This window comes from Pelophylax lessonae (assembly GCF_965119305.1).
Source record: "Pelophylax lessonae genome assembly, chromosome: 2".
Classification (NCBI taxonomy): domain Eukaryota; kingdom Metazoa; phylum Chordata; class Amphibia; order Anura; family Ranidae; genus Pelophylax; species Pelophylax lessonae.
In genome coordinates, this window is record NC_138769.1 from 226639133 (window position 1) to 226662837 (window position 23705).

General features: G+C 43.4%; 1 protein-coding gene across 1 annotated transcript in view; it reads left to right on the forward strand.

Annotated features, from left to right (window-relative positions):
• Positions 1 to 23705, forward strand: part of AMPD1 (adenosine monophosphate deaminase 1) — a 126390-nt gene that overhangs the window by 83790 nt on the left and 18895 nt on the right. Inside the window, exons 10-11 of the mRNA XM_082246209.1 lie at positions 3187 to 3313; positions 8543 to 8706. Of these exons, the coding sequence (XP_082102335.1) occupies positions 3187 to 3313; positions 8543 to 8706 (291 nt within the window). The remainder of the gene's footprint in view (positions 1 to 3186; positions 3314 to 8542; positions 8707 to 23705) is intronic.

The following is a 23705-nucleotide window of genomic DNA, read 5'->3' on the forward strand; positions in this document are numbered from 1 at the left end:
TTATTTTATATTCATACTATTGTGATTTTTTTGTGTAGCCAGGTGAAGAAGTGGTGTTTTGGTATAATTTAAGCCGGGGTATTGTTCCTTTAAGAATTGTGACTAGTACGGGTTTCTCCTATGAGAGGGGCGAGTTGGATTATGGGGGGTCTAGTTTGAAGAAGTATAAAGACTATGCAGGATGGAACTGGCTAAACTACACTCCCAGGGAGCCGAGGAATCCATGGAGGATTATGGGAGAGAAGATAAATAGAGGGCGGAGTCGGATGTGCGCTCTCTTGCTTCGGGAACCTCGTAGAGAGCGGAGGTACTAAGAGAGGAGCAGGACTGTTGTTGTGAGCAGAGCGACCGGAGGCTGAGGCCTGAGCTGAGAGAGAGAGAGAGCATCCCAGAGACAGCGGGGGTCACGGTGAGGTGACTAGCCCTGTGCGGAGGCCAGTGGAGCGTAAGCGGTGCGGAGTTGGGTGAGAAAGGCCCAACTACCGTGAGTGCAGAGAGAGAGTCTGTGACGCAGCACGAGAGGGAGAACCCCAAAGGGCTGAGACGGGTGCCAGTGGACACATCTGAGATACTGTAGTGCATGGCAATTTGGAGAACCTCAAGTATATTTAAAATTACACACACACTGATCGTATTTAAAGCAGAACCACTTATACCCCTTTTCCTGTGGATTACAAATGTCATTTACATAAATGACCAGAGCTCCAGCTGCCGGCCAAGAATTGCAAGGCCTTGCTAGGACAGTGACTCTAGTAATTTATTCCTAAAGGGGGCCCCCTAAAGTGTTAGAGTGCATTATTTTATTTGCTAGATTGGAGGTTAAAATACATTTGCATTGATATACTGACATTGCTGAGTTACACAAATAAGTCCCAGCTATAAACAGTCAATTAGATAGATTTGTCTGGCAGTCGCTCTCACAAATCTTTTAATAACTGATACATATATTTAGATATTCATATATCTATTCACAACTTGCTATATTGTCATTCTTGGGTTTTGTGTCTTGGGTTCCATATTTACGTTTGGAACCCAGGGAATCAAAATCCCCTCATATTCCTTTGTTGCTTGTCCAGTTGTTTTGAACGTATATTTGTTAACCTCTTGTTTGAATTCTGTAAACTAATATACTGATACCTAAGTGTCACAGATATCATTACATTAATATGTCTGAACCAATAGTGCCTAGCGGGTTGGAGTTACCTCAGGGTCCAGGGAGTGCGGAGGAAGTGCAATTACCAAGCAGCCCCCATGGGGGTCATGCTACATTTGTTTATGGATGTATTATAAGCACTGTTAAACAGCTTTTCATATATGAAATTGAACCATACCCATAACAGGTAAAGTTGGGGATATACAGCATTATCCAAAATTTCATAGAATCGGATGTTTACACTTATACATATTTTGAGGTTTTGTTTTTTTGATTGTTTGGTTATAACACATATTGAGTAGAGCACAGACGGCGCTGAGATCTCACACTTCTAATTTTCAAAGGAATAATAATTTCAACCCTCACTTAGCACAGATCGCCGAAACACTCACATTACTATGATGCTTATTACTTGTTGTGACTGCAGTACAAACCTTATAGTTAGTAGCGTGGGGACTTTAGCTGTTTCACAGACTGCTATATATGACTTTCATTTCCATTTATAAGTAGGGCAGCTGGTTCCTTGCCATGGGAATAATAACATCAGGGTGGATATGGGTAAAGGTTGTTATTTTAGCAGTGAAAGCAGGAGGTGCTACTATGGAATACTTGTCAAAGACTTGCAAAAGGCCCCTTTCCCTCAATTAGGGCAACATCACAAAGCCACAGCCCTTCTATGAAACAAGAAAAATAAGCCATGTTAAACCAGTTTCCATGTGCATGCTAATGATATACACTTCTCTGGTAAATTCCTTGATCAGTAACACACCTCTTCTCACCCTCTACCACCTGTTGGCACTAACTCCCCAGCAAAATGAATTTTCTCTTACAACTGTTGCTCTCTATGTCAAACCTAACCCAGTAACAACTCATATCCATGACCCTGATTTACTAAGGAAGTAGGGCATATTTACTTTCTGTGAATTTTCACTTTGCAAAATACATTTTTACTTATCTTAACCACTTGACCTCTGGAAGATTTACCACCCCTTCCTGACCAGGCCATTTTGTGCGATACAGCACTGCATTACTACTGATAATTTTATTACTTTTTGCTATAATATATAAAAATCTAATTTCTTCATCAATTTAGGCCAATATGTATTCTGCTAAATATTTTTGGTTAAAAAAAATCCCAATAAGCGCATATTGATTAGTTTGTGCAAAATTTATAGCGTCTACAAACTACGGGATACTTTTATTTATTTTTACTAGTAACGGTGGTGATCAGCGACTTATAGCGGGACTGTGATATTTCTGCAGACAGTCGGACACTAACTGATACTTTTGACACTTTTTGGGGACCAGTGACACCAATACAGTGATCAGTGCTAAAAATATGCACTGTCACTGAACTAATAACACTGGCTGGAAAGAGATTAAACATCAGGGGGCGATCACAGGTTTAACTGTGTGCCTAGCCAGTGTTTTTGTGTACTGTGTGGCAGGTGCTTTTACTAGGGGAAGGCATGGATCCATGTCCCTGCTTTGCAGAAACACAGGATCCATGCCTTACCTACTGACAGAACGGTGATCTGCCTTGTTTACATAGGAAGACCGCCATTCTGCCTCTGTGCTGAATGATCGGCAAGTGCCAGCAGACATGGTACCCACAAATCAGCTTCCACTGTGTATAATCACAATGGGAGCAGGCCGTCCGCGGCATGTATGTGCAACACAGACCTGGAAGTGTAGGATCTTGTACTAGGAACGTGATCCGGCGCAGCAGTGCCACCTTGTTATACAGGCGGCAAGTGCTTTTTCAATAAAATAATATCAGTTGATCCTGCCATGAAGGTCCTTGCGCAGGCACTTCCTGATATCGACTGACAACCTTATAAATTTGGTCCTTGTCTCCTTACTGTGCACCCTGTCATACAGGCATCTACTGTATATGCTATGTAGTGGAAATATATATTGCATCTTATGTGAAAATCTAAAATGTAATATATAATTTAATTTTAAAAGCATGCACATCAAAGTCAAGGTAATATTCTTGATAATGAACTCCTTTTAAAAATTTTGCATTATAGTGATATTTTCCGAGCTCAGAAGTTTGTGCCTCATTTTGGAAAAATGCTGGAAAATATCTTCTTGCCAGTGTTTGAAGCCACTATTAACCCCAGTGCAAACAAAGAACTGAGTGTGTTCCTCAGACACGTAAGTGTGTTACTTCGATATGTAAATGTATAACGTCAGCAATCCTCCACAACTTAATTATCCTTCTGTCATTTTCAAATACTGCAGCCAAAATAATGGTTTACTTGATTACATGTATTATTGTGCCTGCCACATGCTCATCTAATACTGTATAACAGCAAAATTGTTCACAAAAACTCTGCTGTGCTAGGATTTTAAAGAAGCCTTTATAGAAAAATTGGGGTTGATTAACTAAAACTGGAGAGTGCAAAATCTGGTGCAGCTCTGCATGGTAGCCAGCTTCAGCTTGTTCAATTAAGCTTTGACGAAAAACTGGAAGCTAATTGGTATCTATGCAAGGCTGCACCAGACTTTGCACTCTTCAGCTTTAGTAAATCGACCCCAGAGTGTATTTGTATTCAGAGCCAGATTTCTGCATAGCCAACATAGGTCCTAGTAACTCGTAGGTGGTTTTCTCTGAAATACTGCCTGTACCTCGAGCCACGCAAGAGAGGCAGAAGGATATTAGGGAACTTAACAAGTGGCTGAGGAATTGGTGTAGGAAGGAGGGGTTTGGATTCCTGGAGAACTGGGCTGACTTCTCAGTCGGCTACCGGCTCTTTAGTAAGGATGGGCGGCACCTTAATGGGGACGGTACAGCTCTTTTGGGGAGAAAGATGGCCACCAAGTTGGAGGGGCTTTTAAACTAGGAGACGGGGGGGAGGGCTCAGAAGTAGAGTCAGTCAGGAGGGAGCAAAGGACTGAAGGCAGTTGTAGGGTCAGCAGCGACAGTAGGTCCACAACATCAATTGGCAGGTCTGTGCGGGAAAACCTCAGACCAAACAGGAATAAACATAACCGCCAATCACGTTTAACTTCCGTAAAACTAAGAGGGGTATATGCTAATGCCAGGAGCCTAGCTAATAAAATGGATGAGTTAGAAATGTTAGTACATGAGGATGACATAGACCTTGTGGGAATAACAGAGACTTGGTTCGACCCCTCACATGACTGGCTGGCCAATATCCAAGGGTATTCGGTGTACCAGAAGGACAGGGTAGGAAAAAGAGGGGGAGGGGTATGTCTCTATGTCAAGAACAATGTAAAGGTGATAGAGAGGAGTGACATTACGGATGGGATGAGCATGGATTTAGAATCTGTATGGGTAGAACTCCATAGGGAAGGAGAAAAGGGAAAAGTATTTGTGGGGGTCTGCTATAGGCCACCTAAACAAGAGGAGGAGGTAGAGCTGGAATTTTTAGCACTAATGGGTAAAGTGGCAAAATTTGGATCAGTCATCATATTGGGGGACTTCAATTATCCCGACATTGACTGGGATGAGGGGACTGCACACTCACAGAAGGCCTGTCTATTCACGGAAACCTTACAGGATAATTACATGTCACAGTTGGTGGATTCTCCGACTAGAGAAAACGCAGTCCTGGATCTATTGATCACTAATGACCCAGACCTAATCTCGGAGGTAGGAGTCCAGGACTATCTGGGCTCTAGCGATCACTGGATGATCACATTTAGTGTAAATAACAATATAACAAGGCAAGTGGGGAATATAAGAACCCTAAACTTCAGAAGGGCAAACTTTCCAAAATTGTACTCATTGATGGAAAGGGTAAACTGGGACCAAACCCGGGGAGCACTAACCACAGAGGAAAAATGGGAATGCTTTAGGAACATATTAAGCAAATGCATCTTGCAGTGCATTCCTATGGGAAATAAATTTAGAACAGACAAAGCCAAACCTGGCTGGCTAAACCGTAGCGTTAAAAAACTTATTAGGGGAAATAAATTGGCCTTCAAGAAATATAAATCAGAGGGCACAGTATCGGCTTTCGAGCAATACAAGGAGGTAAATAAGAAAAGTAAACAAGAAATCAAGATGGCTAAAATCAACTTTGAGAGACAAATAGCGGAGGATAGTAAAAAAAACCCAAAGAAATTATTTAAATATATCAACAGCAAAAAAACTAGGGCAGAGCATATTGCACACATAATTAACAATGATGGGAGGATGGTTACAGAGGACACTGAAAAAGCAACCGTGCTGAATGCTTTTTTCTCGTCAGTATTTACACAGGAAACGGAGGGGTACACTGACCATGACTGTATGGTTAGTAGTAATACACAGGACTTGCCACTATGGCCAACAGAGCGTGAAATCAGGGAAAGGCTGGATAAACTGAACACAAACAAATCACCAGGCCCGGATGGCGTACATCCGAGAGTACTCAAGGAACTCAGTAAGGTTATATCCAGACCACTGTTCCTGATCTTTGCTGACAGTATTAGGACAGGTGATGTACCAGGGGATTGGAGGAAGGCTAACGTGATTCCGATATTTAAAAAGGGCCAGAGGCATATCCCGGGAAATTATAGGCCTGTCAGTTTGACATCAATAGTATGTAAACTTCTGGAGGGGATGATAAGGGACTATATCGTAGAGTTTGCTAAAGACAACAACATCATCAGCAGTAATCAGCACGGGTTTACAAATGGGCGTTCTTGTCAAACCAATCTCTTAACATTCTACGAGGAGGTAAGCTGTGAGCTAAATAGGGGCAGACCAGTAGATGTGGTGTACTTGGATTTCGCTAAGGCGTTTGATACAGTTCCCCACAAGCGCTTAATTTATAAAATAAGGTCTGCAGGTATCGACAGCAGGGTTTGCTCTTGGATACGGAACTGGCTAAAAGGGCGTGTCCAAAGGGTGGTAATAAACAGCGCATACTCAGACTGGTCTGAGGTAGTAAGCGGGGTGCCCCAGGGCTCAGTCCTGGGACCAACCTTGTTCAATTTATTCATAAACAGCATTGAGGACGGGATCAGTAGTTCGATATCAGTTTTTGCAGATGACACAAAATTGGCCAGGGCAATAACTGCACACCATGAAGCAGATATCCTACAAAATGACCTGGACAAAATAACGGAGTGGGCAACGACATGGCAAATGAGGTTTAATGTGGAGAAGTGTAAGGTTTTGCACTTGGGGACTAAAAGCATAAAAACACAATACACGTTAGGAGGGGAACCCTTGGGGGAATCAAAAATGGAGAAGGATCTGGGAGTCTTGGTTGATGATAGATTAGGCAACAGCATGCAATGTCAAGCGGCAGCTGCCAAAGCCAGCAGAATATTAGCATGCATAAAGAAAGGGATGTATTCCAGAGATAAGACTATAATCCTTCCACTTTATAAAACTCTGGTCTGACCGCATCTGGAGTATTCTGTCCAGTTCTGGCCACCAGTCCTCAGGAGGGATGTGTTGGAGCTGGAGAGAGTCCAGAGAAGGGCAACTAAACTGATTAGGGGATTGGAGGACCTTAACTATGAAGAGCGGCTGCAATCGCTCGATTTATTCTCCCTGGAGAAGAGACGCCTGAGGGGGGACATGATAGCAATTTATAAATATCTCAATGGGGATCTCAGCTTAGAAAAAAAACTGTTCATTCGAAGGGATTGCATGAGGACAAGAGGGCATACAATGTGATTAGAGGAGAAGCGTTTTAACCTCAGGCAATGTGGGGGGTTCTTTACTGTCAGGGCTACAAGATTGTGGAATTCTCTACCACAGGAGGTGGTTTCTGCGGGAAGTATGGTGGCTTTCAAAAGACTCTTAGACGTACATCTCAAGGATCAGGACTTTAAGGGCTATGTGAGATGATTACAGCCACACACACCTACACAGGTTGAACTGGATGGACTATTGTCTTTATTCAACCTCACCTACTATGTAACTATGTAACTATGTAACTATAAAACAATCATAAATGTATCAATTGCTGAAACCCAGATCTAAATGTTATAGGATACTAAATATCATATTTATTTGCTCTGTGTTGTAAAATAAAGGCCTTTGTAGGGTTTATTTTATTAATTCAGAAGTAAAGTGGTTATAACCCTAAAAAAAGATCCTGTTCCTTTAAGGCATGCTGTATAGCACAGTGCTCATGTTATATATTTTTTCCCTTCCTATCTTGTAAAAAACCTGGTTGATCCTGCAAGTTCCTGTATCCACCTGTCTGTGCTGACCACGGTAATCATGCCTGCACATCCATGATTACATTGGTCAGGGTATGTGCCTCCACCCTCCTGCTGCTCTGCTCTGACAGGCTGGGGCAGTCTCTCCCCTCTCCCTTTCCCTCCCCCCGTCAGCGTGAGAGCAGCTCTCCTCTTCACTCCTCCCGCTGCTACTCATCTTCAATTTGCTGCATAAAAAAATGTACCCCCTCCGGTTTAGGCTGCCATCAACATTAGTGTATGTGATTATTTATAATGAAAAGGCTAAATACCTTTTCCCACACCACTGCATTGCGGTCACGTGATCCCCCTGTACTGGTCGGCTAACATCAAAGGGGAATCTTGGGCCCTCCCACTTCTCTCCATAGATCAGGGAAGACCAGGGTAGGGGGATCATGGGACCGCACAGCTGCGGTGTTAGATAAGGTTTTTAACCTTTTCATTTAAAAAAAAAACGCCTACACTATTATTGATGGTAGCATGCTCTGGAGGGGATACATGTAAAGTTGCATAAAAGAAAACAAACAGAAGGTGCCTCAAAGTACAGAAAACAAAAGACTTTTATTGCCAAAGGATAAAAATGCACTTACCAGCATTAAATAAAACTGGGCTCATCCTAGGATGTGGCATGGAATCCAGTGACAGGTAGTCCCCGGGGTGGTCCTATGTGCAGCTCGATGGTGGAGATCCCAACCGACCAGCAGAGGGGGGCCGCAGGAGAAGGACCCAGGAAGGACAGCCGTGCTGCCCAGACCAGCATAGAACACAAATGCCAGGAAGTGATGTCAAAAGGGCAGTACGTGTTTTGGAGCATCGATTGGCTCCTTCTTCATGCCTACTTTACAAAGTGACTTTACAAACCCTTTAAAGCCTTTCATAAGTTTTAGACTGGGGAAGGGTTAGATCCCTCGTCAAGTGTCTATTGTTGTCTGTGTCCTCATTGGGAAACTAACCATTTACATCTTAACCTAGTTGTGAGCGTATATGGGTAGTCTGTGAAAGTAAATCTTCAATAGAATCCTTTCCTGACCGAAGTTCAAACTCTTTTTTTCCTCTCTCCCCATCCTTCCTAAGGTTTGCTTAAGGTTGGTTGCTTACTGTAACTAAAACATTTTAAGCTCTATAAATCATATAAAAGTTTAGCTTAAAAATGGAGTCAACTACAAGTGGTAGAAAGCATATTCATTGTTTGGTACTCTTGCTTTCATTTGACAGATTACTGGCTTTGATAGTGTGGATGATGAGTCTAAACACAGTGGTCACATGTTTTCAACAAAGAGTCCAACACCCCAGGAATGGACCTCTGAGAAGAACCCATCATACACATATTATATCTACTATATGTATGCTAACATCAGAGTGCTGAACAACCTTAGGCGGTAAGTTATAGATTGCTATATATGTTCTAGATTATCCAGATTTTATAGCTCAGGGGTATCCAAACTTTCTAAGCAAAGGGCCAGGTTACTGTCCTTCAGACTTGAGGAGGCCAGACTGGGGCCAGTGTAAGTAGAAAATGCCCTGGCCTAAATAGGAGTAAGCAATTCCCCATCATTGGCATTGGTGGGAAGAATAATGCTCCATTGTTGGTATCACTGGGAGTTATAGTGCCCCTTCATTGGTGTCAGTGGAAGGAATAGTGCTCCATCATTGTTGTCAGTGGAAAGAATAGTGTCCCATCATTGGTGTCAGTGGAAGGAATAGAGCTCCATCATTGGTGTCAATGGGAGGAATAGTGCCTCAAGGGCCAGATAAAAGCAAGCAAATGGCTGCATACGGCCTCTGGGCCGCCGTTTGGAGACCACTGTTATTGATAAAATAGCAATCTTAATTTCTTATATTTTAATTTTACATAGCTGTAAGGATGGAGGATATGCCTAGGATTCTGGGCAGGACAAAGCGTATATTATCAAAACCACAGATGCAGTTGCAACAATCTAATAAATTAAGGGAATTATTACAAATATGGTTTGCACTAAAAGTTTATAAATCATTTTCCAATTTTTATATAAATGTTCAATGTTACCTCATTTCATAGTTTATTTTGTTAAGTGAAAAGGCATGCTTTTATGATTTAAAGCCATAAAGGGCAAAAATAATTAAAATGATTCACATGTGTCTTTGTCATTGTACATAGGATCAGGATCCATTTTGACCTAAAGTTAATGATCCTTAATAAGTATAGTGATTCTGAGTCAATTTTATTTTATTTTTTTTTCAATCATACATTTTTTTTTTTACTGCTGTTTTAACTCTGTTTTTATTGTTTATAGACTATTTTTGGTGGATTGCAGGTTTTCACTTTGCATCGCGGTGCGTTTACTGAACCTAATTTTTAATCTGCATGACATTTACAAAAAATTGTTCAAACTGGCCCTGCATTTATGGCAGGCTTTCCTCTAGAACAATTGGGAGTTGCTGCTGTATGGTACATTTTACATAGCAGCCAGATCAAATCAAGTGTGTCAAATCATAAACAATAATGAAGTAACCCGCGCTGTGTGTAAAAGATTGGCATCTAAACACAAATGTGGTATACCTAACCAACATAACACATATACAGTATACAGCAAGAATGGTAGCGCACTAATAGCAATAATAGTCTGTGAACAAGTCTTCATAAAAATCACAACCATGAATGTCAAATCCGTCCATGAAGGTGCAAAAATAGATTACTCACCAGATGATATTGCTACCATTACAGTGGCACATGAGCCTCAAACATAATGTGCCAGGATTGACTCTGGATGCCCATGGAAGGAATGAAGGAATGAACCACAGGTGAACCACCACAATAGTATCCAACTGGTATCCAAAGGGCTTCCCAGGAACCCCAGATATGGCAGAATCCCACCAGCTAGTCAGTGCCTTGGTACTGATGTCATGCCCAAGATGATCACAAAACACCTGTTCTTCTCATTGGGGGGCCATAGATGCCTCCCACCTGTTTTTGGATACTGTTGTAGTGGTTCACCTGTGGTTCATTCCTTCATTCCTTCCATGGGTATCCAGAGTCGATCCCGGCATATTACGTTTGAGGCTCATGTGGTACTGTAATGGTAACAATATCATCTCTCTGGTGGTGGCCGTGTTTCACGGGTGTCCAATCATATAACTAAGATTTGGCATTTATAGAAATCATAATTTGATATCAAGCATCACATCCAGCCTTTTGATGGGAAAAGCCAATCTTGTAGATATACAGTATATATTTTTTAAAACCTTACTGTATGCCATTTATATTATCATAATATGGATGAGAAACTCTATGTGGACCACCATTGTATTACTTATAGTCAGAGATCTATGATTTTAAGATCATCTACTCTAGTTCTAGGCAACTTATGGTGGTACTTGTCATGGTTTGGTCGGCTTATATATTTGATTATGACATGTTTGCAAGTGATAGTTGGATCTTGTTATTTAATAGCGCTTTCAAATTTTTTTTACTTTATTTTTTTTTTTTGATTACTTTGTTATGTATGTCCAGCGTTTTCTCTGATGCATCAACCACTTTACCACTAGAGGATTTTGCTGTCTTACGTCTGAGCCCCTTTTTGCGATTCGGCACTGTGCGACTTTAACTGACAATTGCGCGGTCGTGCGATGCCATACCAAAACGAAATTTACGTCCTTTTTTTCCCACAAACAGAGCTTTCTTTTGGTGGTATTTGATCACCTGTGCGATTTTTACTTTTTGCGCTATAAACCAAAATAGCATAAATTTTGAAAAAATAACAATATTTTTCGTATTTTTTTATATGAAATTCCCCCCCAAAAACATGTAAAAATCAAATTTTTTAAAAATTTTTGGCCAATTTGTTTTCTGCTACCTATGTTTGGTAAAAAAAATCACAATAATCGTATTTTGATTGGTTTGCGCAAAAGTTATTGCGTTTACTAACTAAGGGAAAGATTTCTGTCATTTTTGGTGTGTTTTTTTTTAACGAGTAATGGCTGCGATCTGCGATTTTTTTTTTTTGCGGGACTGCGACATTGTGGCGGACAGATCGGACCCCTGACTGACATTTTTGACACTTTTGGGGGTACCAGTGACATTACTACAGTAATCAGTGCTATATATACTGTATGCACTCTTACTGTAAAAATGACACTGGCAGGGAAGGGGTTAATTTTATTGGAGAGGGAGGGGTTAATGTATGCCTGGTGCTTACTAACGTGTGTGGGGGGAGATGACTGTGTGACACAAGGACAGATCCAGGGTTCAGCTATGCTAAACCCTGCAATCTGCACTGTCTGTCACTTAGGAGATCCGCCCGCTTGTGTTTACACAAGCAGGCGGATCTCCACACTCGATTCCCCGACGATCGGGGAAGAGCAGCGGCGATCGCCGCTGCTCCTCCCCTGGCCCGACTCTCGCAGTGACTGAACGAAAGGGGAGTGACTGAACAAAGAGAAAGGGGAGTGTCTGGCGACGTAGGTTTACGTCGCCAGACGATAACCAACCACTTTGCCGCAGTAGTGCTCGAGTGAGCAGGCGGCAAGTGGTTAAGAAGCAGTATTTCTCTTGGAATGACCTTTTGGGATTGAAACGCTACTTATTGTTATTGTGTCTGTGAAATGCAGGAAAAAGGGCTCTTCTCAACTTTATGATTTATATAAAATTAACCCAGTGGCCCCAGAATTGTTAATAGGTATATTCTGGCTTTAGAGAGTCTTTTTTGAGTTTTGTTGTCTATGAAATGTTTTACAAATAAACATTTACCTGCCACTGGATTCACAAAGCACTGTGGGTTTCCTAAATAATGTGCACAGTAGAAGCTGTTTACTTTTAGACTTTGTATATAGAGTATGTGTTTCATACTATGACATACCTGACTAAAAAAATATTATATTGCTGACCATAATAAGTACATTTTATACAAAAACGACTATAATTATCTTTAAATGAATATAATGCTAGTCTCAAACTGCTCTCAGAGTACAGAGGTTTGTCAGATATGCAAGCATCACAACTGTCAAAGGATATTTTTTCATGAAAGATATTTCTTTAAACATACACACTCAGATTGCTCAACTGTGCATGCTATAGCTATAGAGCAGGGGTGTTCAAACTATGGCCCTCCAGTTGTTCAGGAACTACAATTCCCATCATGCCTAGTCATATATGTGAATATCAGAGTTTTACAATGCCTCATGGGATGTGTAGTTCCACAACAGCTGGAGGGCCGTAGTTTGAGGATCCCTGCTATAGAGGAAGGTGGGTATGGAACATAAGGACATGTACAGCATTGTCGTATCTTGTGAGTAAAAAAAAAATAGCAAGCAGCTAGAAAAAATCTTAACAGGGCAGATTGATTTTTCCCCTGAAATTAGTCAGACAGCTTGCAGAAGTCAAGGTTTGCTAACAGATATATCGCAATTTCCTGATTTGTCTGTAACCAGACAGATAAGATATACTGTAGTGTTGTTCCATTTATGTACCTAAAAGCGTCTCTTTTAAGTAACTCACATCGCATTGGTATTTTAATAAAATAAACATAAAAGTACTACAGAAGATTCATATTCAAAAAATATGTTCATGATAATTTATTTAGTTTTGCTGCTGTTTTATGGAGTCCATGCATCTCAACCTAAATTTAAACATTAAGACTAACATTAAGATTCCTAGTATTTTAAACCATCTAATCTAGATGGTGGGTTAAAGCGGATCTTCGCTGCATCTGAGCGCTACAAAACAAAAACACTATTAATTCATTTTAATATTCAAAGCTAACTCCCCCATCCATCCATGTCTCCATGCTTTATTTTGTTGAGAAATCACTTTGAAAACAACTCCCTAGCATTAATGGCAAATGACTCCTGAAGAATTTATTTCCAAGAATCTGTCTGCCTTTAGCTCAGTCATGCATGCAGGAGAGTGTGCTTAGCTGAGAAAACCCCTCCTCCTCTCCTCCCCTCCTGAAGACTCCTGGATTACCTAAAAAGTATCCCAGTTGTTGACCCTCCTGAAGACTCCTGGGATGTATGACATCATTTGCCTAGGCAAGAAACAAGAAAGTAACTAAAGAAATGTTGACATTTTTTTTTTTTTAAAACAAGTAAATATGATATACTTTTCTATCGTTTTACTAATGCTAGAAGCTTGAGGATTAATAAAAATATTCAATGTTGATTGAGAGTGTGAAGTTCCACTTTAAGTACTGGGATGGGCGGGGTTTAATCTCATCTTGAACGGAGGTACAGCTTTTGCCCATGACCCAAAAGGCTTCATAAGTCATAGGGATCAGTTTGAATATAATGCGCAGGCACCAGATAGCACTGTTGTAATCCAAGGCATTTTTTGCCATATTCAATTCAAGATCATGTTAACTTTGCACCTAAGAGGCAGGTGAATAACCGTTATAAAAAGATCTCAGAATAATTATGTTATTCTTTAGGCTTGGTTCACAAGGGTGCGATGTAAGACATTGCATGTGATTCGCACTGCACTGCTGTCCAAATCACATGGGATGTCTGTGCAATGCAAATTCAGCCATACTGATTGCATGGCTGAATTTGCACCACATTCGATCCAAAGTCGTGCAGGATCCTTTTTTTGGTTCACACCAGAATCGGATCGTATAGATGTTCACACCCATGTGATCCAATTCCTGTCTGAATTGACAGTTCGCACTGCAATATATGAACCGATCTGGGGGTGTCATTAACTTTGTATTGACACTCCCAGCGTTTCCCATATGGCACTGGGAACTGCCTGTGAGTCGGATGCGATGAGGGAACCCGCAGTGGATTTGCAGGGTTTTCCGCATCGCACCAATGTGAACCTAGCCTTAGAGGTGCTTAACCACTTGCCGACCGCCGCACGACTATTTACTGCGGCAGTCTGGCGCTCCTGGGCAAACCGACGTAGGGCTATGTCGCTTGCCCAGGAGCCTCTAGGGGGCGCGCTCCCGCCCCCGCTCATTCCCTGACATCCCCGCGCGAGTGACCGGCGGCTCCGATGTCCGCCGGCCACCTGCGATCTCCCGCTGGAGAGGGAGAAAGGCAGCGGCTGATGTAAACACAGCCGTCTGTCATTCTCCCTGATGTAACTGCAGAGACTACACGATCCTGCTATGTAGGATTGTATGTCTCTGTGGTTACATCCCAAGCCACGCCCCCCCCACAGTTAGAGTCACTCCCCTAGGGATATATTTAACCCACTGATCACCAATAAAGTTAACCCCTTTCCTGCCAGTGTCATTTTTACAATAACAGTGCATATGTATAGCACTGATTACTGTAGTAATGTCACTGGTCCCCCCAAAAGTGTCAAAAATGTCAGTCAGGGGTCCGATCTGTCCGCCGCAATGTCGCAGTCCCGCAAAAAAAATGCAGATCGCCGCCATTACTAGTTAAAAAAAAAACACAATAAAAATGACATAATTCTTTCCCTTAGTTAGTAAACGCAATAACTTTTGCGCAAACCAATCAAAATACGCTTATTGCAATTATTTTCACCAAACATATGTAGCAGAAAACAAATTGGCCTAAAATGTTAAAAAATTTAGATTTTTACATTTTTTTGGGGAATTTCATATAAAAAAATATGAAAAATATTGTTATTTTTTCAAAATTTACGCTCTTTTTTTGTTTATAGCGCAAAAAGTAAAAATCGCACAGGTGATCAAATACCACCAAAAGAAAGCTCTGTTTGTGGGAAAAAAAGAACGTCAATTTCATTTGGGTACAGCGTCGCACGGCCGCGCAATTGTCTGTTAAAGTCACGCAGTGCCGAATCGCAAAATAGGCCCTGGTCTTTGAGCAGCTTAAGTGGGGCTTAAGTGGTTAATAACTCTAAAAACAATACATATAAACAAATACTGTGAACAGAAATTTGTATTTATGAATTTAGCTCAGCCTCCGCTCCAATCCTTCCACGCTGACGATCTCTCCTCCCTCCCTGCACTGACGCCAGAGGAGAGATCGTCAGCTCCTCCTCGCCACGCCCCTTCTCCTCCTCCCGCCTCGCCCACACTCCCGGGGATGTGTGGGCGGGAAGTTTAAAGAAAAAAAAAAAGCTGCAGAGAGCGGAAGGTAAGTGAGGACTCTCTCCTTTAAAAAAAAATGTAAGGGGGGGCTTTTTGTGGGGAGCTCTGTGTGAGGGGGGGTCTGTGATGTAAGGAGGGGCTCTCTGATGTGGGGGGCTCCATGGGGGGGTCTGATGTAAGGGGGGGCTCTCTGATGTGGGGGGCTCCATGGGGGGTCTGTGATGTAAGGGGGGGCTCTCTGATGTGGGGGGCTCCATGGGGGGGTCTTATGTAAGGGGGCTTTGTGTGGGGGGGGGTCTGTGATGTAAGGGGGGCTCTCTGATGTGGGGGGCTCCATGGGGGGGGGGGTCTGATGTAAGGGGGCTTTGTGTGGGGGGGTCTGTGATGTAAGGGGGGGCTCTCTGATGTGGGGGGCTCTGTGTGGAGGGGGGGCTCTGATGTAAGGGGGCTTTGTGTGGGGGGTCTGATGTAAGGGGGGCTTTGTGTGGGGGGCTCCATGGGGGGGTCTGATGTAAGGGGGCTTTGTGTCGGGGTCTGTGATGTAAGGGGGGCTCTCTGATGTGGGGGGCTCTGTGTGGAGGGGGGGGCTCTGATGTAAGGGGGCTTTGTGTGGGGGGTCTGATGTAAGGGGGGCTTTGTGTGGGGGGGTCTGTGATGTGGGGGGCTCCACGGGGGGGGGGGGTCTAATGTAAGGGGGCTTCGTGTGGGGGGTCTGTGATGTAAGGGGGGCTCTCTGATGTGGGGGCCTCTGATGTGTGTGTGGGGTCTCTGATGTGAGGGGGGCTTTGTGTGGGGGTCTCTGATGTGAGGGGGTCTCTGTGTGGGGTGGGGGGGTCTCTGATGTGTGTGTGGGGTCTCTGATGGGAGGGGGGCTTTGTGTGGAGGGGTCTCTGAAGTGAGGGGGGGCTCTGTGTGGGGGGGGGCTCTCTGATGTAGGGGGCCTCTAAATTAAGGGGGGCTTTGTGTGGGGGGTCTCTGATGTAAAGGGGGCTCTGTGTGGGGGGTCTCTGATGTAAAGGGGGCTCTGTGTGGGGGGTCTCTGATGTAAAGGGAGCTAAGTTATTAGTGATCATAAAAAAGGTGCAAGAAAATGCACGCGGGGGGGGGGGCGCCACAGGATTAGCTCGCACAGGGCGCCTGAACACCTAAGGCCGGCCCTGCATGACCCAGATCTTTCCTAGCCTGTCTGCAGGGAGACATAGGCAGGAGGAGCTTCTAGGTCTCGGCTGCTAATCCCTTAAAATAAAAAATAAAAAAACAGGCTTTGGAATACATAAAAAAAAATATAAATAAACTGTTATGTTGGCATACAAATATACAGTCAGGTCCATAAATAATGGGACATCGACAAAATGTGAATCTTTTTGGCTCTATACACCACCACAATTAATTTGAAATGAAACAAACTAGATGTGCTTTAACTGCAGACTTTCAGCTTTAATTTGAGGGTATTTACATCCAAATCAGGTGAAAGGTGTAGGAATTATAACAGTTTGTATATGTGCCTCCCACTTTTTAAGGGACCAAAAGTAATGGTGTGTTATTCCCTCATTATCCCATTTACAAGGAGCAGATAAAAGGTCCAGAGTTAATTTCAAGTGTGCTATTTGCATTTGGAATCTGTTGCTGTTAACTCTCAATATCAGATCCAAAGGGCTGTCACTATTAGTGAAGCAAGCCATCATTAGGCTGAAAAAACAAAACAAACCCATCAGAGAGATAGCAAAAACATTAGGTGTGGCCAAATCAACTTTTTGGAACATCCTTAAAAAGAAAGAACGCACCGGTGAGCTCAGCAACACCAAAAGACCCGGAAGACCACGGAAAACAACTGTGGTGGATGACTAAGAATTCTTTCCCTGGTGAAGAAAACACCCTTCACAACAGTTGGCCAGATCAAGAACACTCTCCAGGAGGTAGGTGTATGTGTGTCAAAGTCAACAATCAAGAGAAGACTTCACCAGAGTGAATTCAGAGGGTTCACCACAAGATGTAAACCATTCGTTAGCCTCAAAAACAGGAAGGCCAGATTAGAGTTTGCCAAACAACATCTAAAAAAGCCTTCACAGTTCTGGAACAACATCCTATAGGCAGATGAGACCAAGATCAACTTGTACCAGAGTGATGGGAAGAGAAGAGTATGGAGAAGGAAAGGAACTGCTCATGATCCAAAGCATACCACCTCATCAGTGAAGCATGGTGGTGTAGTGTCAGGGCATGGGCATGTATGGCTGCCAATGGAACTGCTTCTCTTGTATTTATTGATGATGTGACTGCTGACAAAAGCAGCAGGATGAATTCTGAAGTGTTTCGGGCAATATTATCTGCACATATTCAGCCAAATGCTTGAGAAATCATTGGACGGCGCTTCACAGTGCAGATGGACAATGACCCGAAGCATACTGCAAAAGCAACCAAAGAGTTTTTTAAGGGAAAGAAGTGGAATGTTACGCAATGGCCAAGTCAATCACCTGACTTGAATCCGATTGAGCATGCATTTCACTTGCTGAAGACAAAATTGAAGGGAAAATGCCCCAAGAACAAGCAGGAACTGAAGACAGTTGAGGAAGAGGCCTGGCAGAGCATCACCAGGGATGAAACCCAGTGTCTGGTGATGTCTATGCATTCCAGACTTCAGGCTGTAATTGACTGCAAAGGATTTGCAACCCAGTATTAAAAAATGAAAGTTTGATTTATTATTGTTAATCTGTCCCATTACTTTTGGTCCCTTAAAAAGTGGGAGGCACATATACAAACTGTTGTAATTCCTACACTGTTCACCTGATTAGGATGTAAATTCCCTCAAATTAAAGCTGAAAGTCTGCAGGTAAAAAAGCACATCTTGTTTGTTTCATTTCAAATCCATTGTGGTGGTGTATAGAGCCAAAAAGATTAGAATCGTGTCGATGTCCCATTATTTATGGACCTGACTGTATATTTGAAATCAAATCTTTATCATTTTATCGAAATACATGGTGTGAGAGGATTTCTGCCAGTCACAGGCTGTGTCATGCCCCTCCAGCTTGTGTCTTACAATACAAGGGAGGTAAAGCCTCCATTAATCTAGTATCCACCCCTGTTGTGCTTAGCTGGTTAGTGGGCATGGAGAAGGAGGGAGGCTGTCATTTACCACTGTGTACACGCCCACATGTATGACTCTAAAGTCACAGGGGCTGCTTAGGTGTGATAGGGGGAAATGCTCAGCATAGAAACTCACTGAAAACTGAGCATGTGCAGAGTTGCCACCACAGCTGCAAATTGGGGATTTGAACAGAAGGTACAAATAGAGAGCAACTGATCAACCAGTTTTTTTGCAGAATCCGGAAAATATTTCTTAAAGTGGCTGAGTGAGTATGAATAGCAATGTAATACAGCATTTATTTATAGTTTTTTTATGATGTGGGTTTAGTGACACTTTAATTATGGTTTAATCCCCATCAGGTGTATACAGTAGCTACAGGATTTGCTAAAAACACGCACTTGTACTTACTAGTTTGTATCTGTTAAATGTATTAGTGGAAGTGCTTAATTTGTATATTTACCTGTTAATCCTACTCCAATCCATGGCTAAGACATACAAAAACAGACCATGCTAGCCTTCCTCGCAACACTAATCTTGGCCGAAGAATAAAGAGGACCCTGTAAAGTAAAGGTGTCAAAGGTTCAGTGAACTCCGGATTCTTTGCTTACATAATTACCTTTAATTCAATATTAGGTATCAAAGCCTATAGTCAATACAATTTTGGGAATTCTGATTCTCTCCTGCCTTGCGCAGTATGCATGTGTCTTCTAGGAACCACCACCCTAGTTTTGATCTTACATGCCTACCAAGGTAAATAAAACATGTCCTATTACTTAATCCAAGAAGAGGGCTTTTTCTATGTTTTTCAACACCCTCCCTCTTGGTTGGAGCACCAGGAATAAACCCAAAGAAATCACAGGGAGAACATCAGAACTTCATGGATGTGATGTCCTACTGTAGGTGGGAACTGAACCCAGGACTAGAGCTGCAAGGCAAGGTCTGAACCACTATTATCTCTTGGCAGGGCTGGCCCAAGACATTGTGCAGCCTGGGTCAGAGAATGAAATGCTGCCCCCCCCCAAAAAAAATTCACGCCCTCCAAGAGGCCCCCACATTCTATAGGACTATGAAAGCAGTCAGAGGGGTGTGAGTGTGTACGGAGTGACAGCAAGAGCAGGACAGAGCAGTAGACACTAGGCAGATGAGCGCACCAGGCTTTCTACTGTCTATAGTGCCACAGTGCCCTGCAGGGCTGCGAGCATGGTACAGGAGAATACAGTGCTGCGGGCATGGTACAGGAGAATGCAGGGCTGCGGGCAGGGTACAGGAGAAGGCAGTGCTGCGGACATGGTACAGGAGAATGTAGGGCTGCGGGCATGGTACAGGAGAATGCAGTGCTGCGGTCATGGTACAGGAGAATGTAGGGCTGCGGGCATGGTGCAGGAGAATGCAGGGCTGTGGACATGGTACAGGAGAATGTAGGGCTGCAGGCATGGTACAGGAGAATACAGTGCTGCGGGCAAAATACAGAAGAATGCAGGGCTGTAGGCATGGTACAGGAGAAAACAGGGCTGGGGGCATGGTACAGGAGAATTCAGGGCTGCGGGCATGGTACAGGAGAATGCAGGGCTGCGGACATGGTACAGGAGAATGCAGGGTTGCGGACATGGTACAGGAGAATGCAGGGCTGCAGACATGGTACAGGAGAATGCAGGGATGCGGACATGGTACAGGAGAATGCGAGGCTGCGGACATGGTACAGGAGAATGCGGGGCTGCGTGCATGGTACAGAAGAATGCGGGGCCGTGGGCATGGTACAGGAGAATGCAGGGCTTTAGGCATGGTACAGGAGAATGCGGGGCTGCGGGCATGGTACAGAAGAAAGCGGGCCGTGGGCATGGTACAGGAGAATGCGGGGCCACGGGTATGGTACAGGAGAATGCGGGGCTGCGGGCTTGGTACAGGAGAATGCGGGACTGTGGGCATGGTACAGGAGCATGCGGGGCTGCGGGCATGGTGCATGAGAATGTGGGGCTGCGGGCATGGTACAGGAGAATGCAGGGTGCGGGCATGGTGCATGAGAATGCAGGGCTGTGGGCATGGTGCAGGAGAATGCGGGGCTGGGGGCATGGTGCAAGAGAATGCAGTGCAGCGGGCATGGTAGAGGAGAATGCGGATCTGCGGGCATACTACAGGAAATGCAGTGCTGTGGGCATATACCATGCTCGCAGCACTGCATCTTCTGTAGTATGCCTGCAGCCCCGCATAATGACAGGTAGTGTGGCTGTGTGTGGAGCAGTCTCACTTACCTGTTCCTAAAGGACGCCTTAGGATTTAAAAATAGCGCCACCCGGCGCCAAAAAAAAAGGTCTGCGGCCGGCCTGACATGCACACTGCGCATGCGCCGCAGCCACTCGGTAAAGTCCATACATGTTCGGCTATTCCCGGAAATAGCCAAACGTTTACGGGCTTTTCCGAGCGGCGGCGGCGCATACGCAGTGTGCATGTCAGGCTGGCCGCGGACCTTTTTTTTTTTTTTAGCTAGCCGAAGAAGAGAAGAGGCGGCCGGGGGCCGCCCCTCTCTAAGTGCCGCCTGGGTCCCGTGGTCCCACCAGGACCCATGGTAGGGCCGGTGTTCCGTGAGAATTACCTACCCGTGAGAAAAACCTACCCCCGTCACTTCCGGTTCACGGCAGTCTGTGTAACGCGAGCAGTTACATTAAAACAGCTGTGCTGCACTATGAGTCATCTCCGCTCCTGTCCCGGTCACTTCCCTGCTCTCGGCTACTAAATATAAAAGCGGCGGCGGCGGCTGTATGAAAAGATAAATCACGGAGCCGCCAGCCGCTTTTATATTTACTAGCCAAGATCAGGGAAGTGACCAGGACAGGCGCGGAGATGACTCATAGTGCAGCACAGCTATTTTATGTCACCGCCGCGTCGGTAGGTTTTTTTAACGGACAACGAGATCGTTTCAGACTAGTGCGCATGCGCACTAGTCTGATCCTCAGCTCCTCCATTAGGTATCCTGGGCTGTGAGCATGCGCACTGCTGCGCTGCTCAGCTGTTCCTGGCCGGAAGTGACGAGGGGTAGGTTTTTCTCACAGGGTAGGTAATTCTCACGTTACACCGGCCCTGTCTCTGGACTTGCACAAAGCTAACTATTATTTGGTAGTTTTGGTAACTATTGGACTGGCTTTGCTGTAAAATACAAAAATAACTGAATTTTTAATCTGGTTATTTATAACACTCGAATTGCAACATGAGTCCTTCTAATATATATGACCCATATTATTTACCATTATAGTTTTTGTCCTACCCATCTTGACTTCCCTTAATGCAAGAATGTGAGCTGATGCCTGCCAAAATTCTGTCTCATATCTACATCCACCCCATGGGAAAATTATTATTTTGCAATAATAGTTGGATTCGTTTACATGTAATAGTTATCGGTCTTTTAACTAGATGTCAATAGTGCAAATCTCTTTAGCCGCATACAATATACCTGTAAATCAGCTACTTCTTCTCTTGTAAACTAATAATTACCTTGATGTGTACCAAATGCAGAGTTTGTGTATTAAGTTATTAAGGTATTGTCTAGATTACAATAGACTTGTAAATCCAGAGATTACAATAAATGTGGTAAATGTAGTGCTACATTTGCAAGCTAATACAGGCCATTCAATTTAACCACTTCCATACAGTGCAGTTACACCCCCTTCCTGCCCAGACCAATTTTCAGCTTTCAGCACTCTCACACTTTAAATGACAATTGCTCAGTCATGCTACACTGTAACCAAACAAAATCTTAATCATTTTTTTCACACAAATAGAGCTTTCTTTTGGTGGTATATGCTCTTCACAACTAGGGTTTTTATTTGTGATATAAGCAAAAAAAGAGCAACATTTTTGAAAAAAAAACCCACTTTTTTTTAGTTTCAATTATAAAATTTTGCAAAAAATTTATTTTTCTTCATACATTTGGGCCAAAATGTATACATATCTCTGGTAAAAATAACGCAAATTAGTGGATATTATTTAGTCTGTATGAAAGTTATTGAGTCTAGAAGCTATGGTACCAATTACTGAAAATTTATCACACCGGATGTACTGACGGCCTATCTCCATTCTTGTCAGGAAAGTACAAATACCCCCCAAATGACCCCTTTTTGGAAAGTAAACAGTCCAAGGTATTAAGAGGTGAGTTTTTTGAGGTTGTAATTTTTTCCACAATTCTTGGGAAAATGAAGAAAAATATATGTTTTTTCTTTTTTTTTTTTTCCACAAACTTGACAATTTATAAGCTATTTCTAACACATAGCATGTACAGAGCAAAAAATGACACCCCAAAATACATTCTGCTACTCCTCCTGAGTATGGTGATACCACATGCGTGACACTTTTACACAGCCTGACCACATAAAGAGACTCAACATCAAAGTAGCACCTTCAAGTGTTCTAGGAGCATAAATTACACATATCATTTTCTGACTAACTATCACACTTTTGAAGGCTCTAGAGCACCAAGACAATGGAAACGCCCACAGATGTCCCCATTTTGGAAAGCTAACACCCCAACGTATATTCTATGAGGCATTATGAGTCTTTTGAACATGTCTTTTTTTTCCAGAAGTTTTTGGAAAATGTGGGAAAAAAATTAAAACCTATTTTTACACAAAGTTGTCAATTTATAGGATATTCCTAACACATAGCATGTACACAGCAAAATTGACACCCCAAAATACATTCTGCCACTTCTCCTATGGCAATACCACATGTGTGAGACTTTTTCACAGCATAGCCACATAGCATGTACACAGCAAAAATTACACCCCAAAATACATTCTGCCACTCCTCCTATGGCAATACCACACGTGTGAGACTTTTTCACAGCATAGCCACATAGAGGGGCATCCAAGGAGCACCATCATGCATTCTAGGGACATAAATCACACATAAAACTCTGATGGGCAGGTGATAGGCAGATGACAGGTACTCAGGTACTGATGAGCAGGTGGCAAGTACTCGGGTACTTTGATAGGCAGGCGGCAGGTACTCTGATGAACAGGTGGAAGGTACTCGGGTACTCTGATAGGCAGGTACTCGGGGTACTCTAATTCACTGTTTCTAGATCTCCTCCTCACACTGGATCCGTGTGTGAGGAGGAGAACCTGGTAACAGTGAGTTACCACATCTTTGTTGACATTTGTGACCGGCTGTGATTGGACACAGCCGGTCATGTGGTAAAGAGCCAGTTTCATTGGCTCTTTACCTTGATCGGGGATGGGCTCTGTCCGAGGGACGATCCTCGTCCCCGATCGCCCCAGGGGCGCGCAGTAGCGGCGAGAACGGGCAGGCGTCA